General features: G+C 41.9%; 1 protein-coding gene across 2 annotated transcripts in view; it reads left to right on the top strand.

Moving 5' to 3' along the window:
* The window catches only part of LOC143284183 (uncharacterized), a 13,808-nt gene that overhangs the window by 1,527 nt on the left and 4,781 nt on the right, over window positions 1-7,500 (top strand). The window contains exons 2-5 of one of the 2 annotated variants that reach the window (XM_076590851.1): window positions 243-464; window positions 2,876-3,079; window positions 5,147-5,290; window positions 7,188-7,334. In XM_076590851.1, coding sequence (XP_076446966.1) covers window positions 243-464; window positions 2,876-3,079; window positions 5,147-5,290; window positions 7,188-7,334 — 717 coding nt within the window. Of the gene's footprint in view, window positions 1-242; window positions 465-2,875; window positions 3,089-5,146; window positions 5,291-7,187; window positions 7,335-7,500 lie in introns of both variants that reach the window. The other variant, XM_076590850.1, reaches the window with a different exon arrangement.

The raw sequence follows: 7,500 nt of genomic DNA, 5'->3' as shown, positions 1-7,500 counted from the left end.
AACTAAAAACCTAGCAACCTAACCAAGTCCAACCCAAACCAACCCAAACCAACCCGACGCAACCCAACTAAACCTAGCAACCTAACTCAGTCCAGCACAACCCAACCCAACCCGACCCAACTAAACCTAGCAGCATAACCCAGTCCAGCACAATCTAACCCGACCCAACCCAACTAAACCCGGCAACCTAAACCAATCCAGCACAATCCAGCCCAGCCCAACCCAACCCATATGTGTTCCAGATATCCACGACTGGTGTCGGCAAAGCGGCCTCAGCCCCTCCACAGCTACAGTGTTGCGTCACGAGGGGTTCCTCACGGCGGAGGACCTGCGCTACGTCACAGACGATGACGTCACGGTGACGTTCCAGAAGAGGAGGAGAGTGCCGCTGCAGCAGTGTGTCGCTCTGAGAGAGGCCCTGAGGGATTTCCGGCAAGGCCACACCAGAAGACGCCAGCCTGGAGGTGTGTAGTCTACTAATTGTTAGTCCCTTAAAGTTAGGTGTGTGTGTGTGTGTGTGTGTGTGTGTGTGTGTGTGTGTGTGTGTGTGTGTGTGTGTGTGTGTGTATTTGGCGGAAGGGGGGTGGATTGGAGGTGGGGGACGGGGTGCGGTGTAGGGTGGGGGTGATCCACTGCCGGGCACGATGTCCCGATTTGCCTATTCCCGTTTCGCTATTTTCGTTTTTGCCTATGCGCGTGTAATCCCGATTCTCCAATTTCCGATACGCCTATTTCTGTTCCGCCCATACCCAGTTCCCTTACGTACTCAGTCGCTGTGTGTGTGTGTGTGTGTGTGTGTGTGTGTGTGTGTGTGTGTGTGTGTGTGTGTGTGTAGAGAGAGAGAGAGAGAGGGGGGGGGGGGGGGAGAGAAGATGTGTGGGGGGGCTTAATAGGTGAAACGGAAACGGCGCATAAGTCGAAACAGGACACAGAGTTAAAAGCTCTTAAAAAGAGGCCATTTAGAGTGGGCGGCACAATCAAAGAATAGGCGATGTGGAAATATTTAGGCGACTTTCGCCTGCGCCATGGGGTGCACGATTATGCGACAGCGACGTAGAAAAAAAGGAAAGACAAAAGAAGACTGACAATGAACCTTGGTGTCTGATAGGTTCCCGGCGATCTCACTGACAGACAGCACCACGTAATACCCACTGATCTACTATCTATCTATCTACATGTAAAAAAAAAAAAAAAAAAAAAAAAAAAGAAAAAGAAAAAAAAAAAGCAAGACAGGTGCGAAATATCACGAACATGTGATCAGTCTTCCGATAATTATGCAGCTGTATTGGATTTGAGTGGAGCAATGGCCTAGTGGTATTGCTAGGAAGGACTAGGAAGTGATGGAGTGTCCCTCCATGGGTATGAGTCTTAAAAACAACAACAACAACAACAAAAAAAACCCAACAAACAAAACAAGAGAGGCAAAGCCTTCAAGACTCACTTGTGATACTAAAAAAAACCAAACAAACAAAAAACAAAAACACAAAACAATTTAGATAAAAAAACCACGTTGAAATGTGTTCAGTATTTGATATTATAAAGCTTCGGGTTATATAAGCCATTATAAAAAGCCATAAAGCAGATTCGAACCGAGCATTTTCGGGCGAGAGAAAACTAACACACATGGCTAACCTGTGTCAACAAATGACGTTCAAAAATAATATTAAATCATGTTGTCGTTTTATTGCGTGATAAATCGGTTACGGTATTCGAGGTGATAACGCCGTTTAAATCATGTTATTTTGGTATATCTCGGGCATTAAAAAAATTCTTTAAAGTCCGCGGTAAAGGTGACGTTGCCATCGCCTCAAGCACACGGCAACATTAGCCGATTTTCTCTAGATCTGCGGAGTTCGAAAGGCTCAGTTTCACTCGGAAACTATGACATGCTCCATTAAATTTCTCTTTTATGTACATTCTAATCAAATCAGTATCCAGTTTAGAATATGCATAAGCAGTGGTGTAGTTCGTGTCACTGTATTTGTTCTATCCATAAGTTTTATTTCTTTTCTTTTACTTGCAAACCAGCCTAGACTAGGCTGACCGAAACACAGTGAAATGTTCAATTCAATTTTTCGTACTAGTTAATTCAGTGTCCACAGTAAAATGTGGTAAACACGTCGATGGTGTAGTTAGTGTCACTGTATGTGTTCTGTCCAGAATTCGTATTTCTTTTCTTTTAATTGCGAACAAGAAATACGAGGAAATGCCGTCTTCTTACCTCGCATAGCCTACGTTCCGGCGACTGGGAAGCAGTAATATAGTGTTTTCGGAATGCGGAACAAGCCTTAACGGGAATAAACCATTAATGATCCGGAAATACGGCTTAATTCGGGAAACTTACAACCTATTATTAGAATGACCAAAGACTGTGTTATAACACAGACTCACTTTGTTTACACACACACACACACACACACACACACACACACACACACGCACACACACACACACTCATGCACATAGGTATGCACACACACACGTACACACACACATACACACACACAAACACACACACGAAATACAGATGTTTCTATGCACTGGTTAATAAACAGATAGACAGACAGGCACACAGACAAATGAATAGATAGGCTATAATGCAAAAAGGAAGTAGTCCAAAACAAAGCAGTGCAACTGAAACCAATGCACCATCACACATCTAACAACTATATTCTCTAGATTGATTAGTGGCTCTGCATTATGTAAGAGCTTGGTCCCCAGATTCGCCTGTGTCACAGCAATTCTGATTAGAAAATTATCGTGTGGCCTGCGTAACAGCGATTCTGATTGGACAATCATTGTGTCACATTTTCTGATTGGTCAGCGTTGCAGTTACGCTGACTGGTTTGTTGTCGCTGGTTGGTCAAATCTGCAGGTATGACCCTAGCTGCGTGGTGCCAGAGGCACGGTCTCGATGCCGAAACCACGAGGATGCTGGAGAAACAGGGTTTTGACTCAGCTGACGACATGAATTACGTCACCGCCCATGACGTCAGATCGACCTTTCAGGAAGAGGGGACCTTACTTCTGCAGCAATGCATCGCACTGAGAAAAGCGTTGGGGAGCGATGACGAACCAGGTCAGCAAAGTAAGTGCTACATGATGCTGTGAAAAAATAATCATGTTATGTTATGTAATGTAATGATATATTGATTGTGTTTTTGACTGATTGATTGACTGATTGACCGATTGACTAATTGATTGATTTATTGCATTTGTAAGGCCCATTGAAGAGCACAATGTCACCACGAAGGGAAATTGCTAGCATTTATCATGAAAGGAAGCGTAGAGTTCAGCCTTGTCAAAAGGGGTGTCCCTGGCTGGCAAAAATCTGTAGAAAGATTCCACTTTCATAGTAAAACAAATACACTCGCAGACATGATATAAGGGTGGTGCTCTCCCCAGGGAGAGATAATCGAAAAATAAATCCAATTATAATCATATTTATAGACTACTTTCCATTACAAAGATAGTGGGAATGGAAAATTAGACTAGAATAACCCCACCTGGAAGAGAAAATGACACTGTACAAGTATACATCCGACTATCTGAAAGAGAACCTGTTTCGATACTAGCAGACGTTCGATAGTCTGATTGAGAAAGTGATACTATACCAGTACACACCCTCAACAGTCTGAAAGATAAAGTGGCACTCCACAAGTACACATCTAACCATCTGATAGAAAAACTGTTACTATACTAGAACACGTTCAACAGTCTGATTGAAAAAGTGCTACTGTATCAGCACATACCTAGCAGACTGAAAGAGAAAGTGCTTCTGTACTGGTGCACATCAAACAGTCCGAAAGAGAAAGAAATACTCATACCAGCACACATCCAACGGACTGAAAGAGAAAGAAATACTCATACCAGCACACATCCAACGGACTGAAAGAGAAAGAAATACTCATACCAGCACACATCCAACGGACTGAAAGAGAAAGTGATATACCTACTATAATAGTACATACCCAGCAATCTGATAGAGAAAATAATACTCATACCAGCACACATCCAACGGTCTAAAAGAGAAAGTGATACACCCACTATAAAAGTATTTACCCTGGAGCCTGACAAAGAAAACTATACTATACCAGCACAATGCAACGTTCTGTGATATACCTACTATAATAGTACATACCCAGCAGTCTGATATAAGAAATAATACCATACCAGCACACAACCAACGGTCTGAAAGAAAAAAAACGTAATATACCTACCATAACAATACATACCCATGAAACTGATAGAAAAGAGAGAGAAAAAAAGTGTCTCAGCACATATCCAACGGTATGAAAGCGAAAACGATACTATACTATTACACATCCAACAATCTGAAAGCGAAAGTGATACTATAGTAGTATACACTCAACAGTCTGAAAGCAATACAGTAGTACACACCCAACAGTCTGAAAGCGAAAGTGATACTATAGTAGTACACACTCAACAGTCTGAAAGCAATACAGTAGTACACACCCAACAGTCTGAAAGCGAAAGTGATACTATAGTAGTACACACCCAACAATCTGAAAGAGATAATGATACTATAGTAGTACACACCCAACAGTCTGAAAGAGATAATGATACTGTAGTAGTACACACCCAACAGTCTGAAAGAGATAATGATACTATAGTAGTACACACCCAACAGTCTGAAAGAGATAATGATACTGTAGTAGTACACACCCAACAGTCTGAAAGCGAAAGTGATACTGTAGTAGTACACACCCAACAGTCTGAAAGAGATAATGATACTATAGTAGTACACATCAACAGTCCTGAAAAGCGAAAGTGATACTATAGTAGTACACACCTAACAGTCTGAAAGCGAAAGTGATAATGTAGTAGTACACATCCAACAGTCTGAAAGCGAAAGTGATACTATAGTAGTACACATTCAACAGTCTGCCGAAAGCGAAAGTGATACTGTAGTAGTACACACCCAACAGTCTGAAAGCGAAAGTGATACTATAGTAGTACACACCCAACAGTCTGCCGAAAGCGAAAGTGATACTTCTCGAGAGATCACTTGCCCACCGACACAAAAACTATTTCCTTGTTTGCAGTGTAACCATGTAACACCCCTTTTCTTTATTTTATTTATTTATTATTAATTCTTATATATGTATATATATAACATCAACAGCTGCAGGCAATGACGATGACAGCGACATCCGGGCAACTGGCGGAAAATATGGCGGACGTCTAATGACCATCAATGACCCTGTCAAAAAGAGTTCTCGCCCATGCGCAGCCCCGCGTACAAGAACGACGCACGCGTATTACGCTGGTAACTGTGCTTAGTCTGCTTCTAGAAATGACTTTTTGATACAATAAAATACAAAACAAAACAATACAAGACAATACAATACTTCCGTTCCACTCCTGCTGGCATTAAAGCCGCTGTTTCTTCATTCTGACTAGATTAGACTACCGTGACAACTCTCCTAGCAGCCCAACTTGTGCTTTTTCAGCCCAGGCACGAAATTGCAACGTTTCTGCTCAGGACATTTCTCGGGCTTTCTGTGAGGGCAAGAATTCAATAACAGAATGTCTTGTCTCTGCTTTCAGTGTCTCTTTCAAGACAATATGCCACCATTGATATCTTTCAGGTCTTTCCCATCTGTACCATCATTCTGGGACACTGCTCTCTTTTTTTTATTATTTTTTTTTTATCATACTCCTCGGCTGAGAATTCTTTGGTTCTCCCTTGAGACCTTTGGTAACAACAAAAACAAAACAAAAGAAAACACCAACAACAACAACTTTCTCTGTCTTTGGCCCCACTGTCTAGAACCTCAAGCCTCTGTCCTTCAGAAAAAAACAACTCAGTGTTTTCTAACTTTTGAAATGAATCGGAAGATGCATCTTTTTAAATTCCACCCCCTCCTCTCTGTCTGTCTGTCTGTGTTTCTTTTTTCCCCCTGGATATGTTGCCGAGGTGTTGAGGGAAGTGTGACATTTTTATCATTTTTTTTAAAAATATAGTTTTGTTATTTAGGATACTGTACATCATTTAGGCGTTGTGACATATGACTGGTTTTAAGTTAACAGGATTCGCTTTTATGTGTTGTGATTTGTTTAAAGTATTTTGTGTACGTTGCTGAAGTGATGTTTGGGGAGGGGTGTGAGAATTAGTTTAACTGTTGTGGTTTTCAGATGTCTGTTAGTTCGGCGTTGTGGTGTACGTGATCTGTTTGAAGTACTGGCATTGCTTTTTAAGTATTTCCATGATGATTATCTTTGCTGACATTCTTTCATAATTTCCAGGAAAAAGGGCCAGTTTTAGTTTCAGTTTCAGTTTCTGAAAGAGGCGTCACTGCGTTCGGACTAATCCATATGCGCTACACGACATCTGCTATGCAGCCAGCCCTCGACTGCATGCATATATTTTTGTGTACCTATCAGAGTGGATTTATCCTACATGACTTTGCCAGATGACAACACTCTCGTTGCAATGGGTTCTTTTTCAGTGCGCCAAGTGCGTGCTGCACAAAAAATTCATGGTTGATTGAAGTATTCTCATGGCCTTTTGCGGCCACTGGTCATTCCTATCCATTGAGTCTAGGGGTCGGCTGAGGCATCTACCGTTTTAATCTAGCCCAACTGAAGTCAGGTACCTACAATTCACACCTGGATGGAGTGATGAAAATCGAAGTAAAGTGCCTTTCTTCAAAGAACACAGCACCGTGCCGAAACGGGGCCTCGAACGCTTGAAAAAAAAAAGAAGAAAAAAACAACAACAAACAAACAAAAAAGCATAAACAAAAAACCGCCGTCAAAATGTAATGTTTCCACACATGTTTGTAATCTAATTTTTCCCTTGCGCACACACACACACACACACACACACACACACCACACACACACACACCCCACCCACCACACACACACACATATGTATGTATGCATATAGATATATTGCTGCTTTTGGAAATGATGGCGACGGTATCAAATATATTTCATCACAAACTACGTTTCCCATTGCATGTATTTCTGAAAGTGAAGACGGGATTTATCAAGTGTTCTTTGTCACAAACTGCTTCTTTAGAAAAAAAATGCTCGCATTGCTGTATTTGTCTACCAGCTCATGGTCCCACCCGCTCCCCCTCACCCCCACGCGCACGCACAACAACAAAGCTAAATAATGGCAGCATTATCTCATCCCGTTTTCCCCCCCCATCCAGCCACTGACAGCGACAGACACCCCAGGCTGTCAGCAACAGGGGACAGAAGTCAGTTGAGAGATATTACCTCCCCTGACGTTCTCAATGACAACGTTCAACCACTTGGCCGCGGAGCAAGAAGCCCGCATGCACGTAACGGTTGTGAAGGTATTTCGTGTTTGTGGTATTCTTTCTTTCTTTCATTCTTTCTTTCTTTCTTTCTTCAAGACCATCACAAGCATCCAAAATCTATCTATTTATCTATCTATCTTATATCTGTCTCTTTCTGTCTCTCTGCCTTTCTGTCTCTCCCTTATTACTTTTTATATAATGA

The sequence above is a fragment of the Babylonia areolata genome, chromosome 7 (genome assembly GCF_041734735.1).
Source record: "Babylonia areolata isolate BAREFJ2019XMU chromosome 7, ASM4173473v1, whole genome shotgun sequence".
In the NCBI taxonomy this organism is placed as follows: Eukaryota; Metazoa; Mollusca; class Gastropoda; order Neogastropoda; family Buccinidae; genus Babylonia; species Babylonia areolata.
This window is presented reverse-complemented; position numbering and strand designations above follow the sequence as displayed.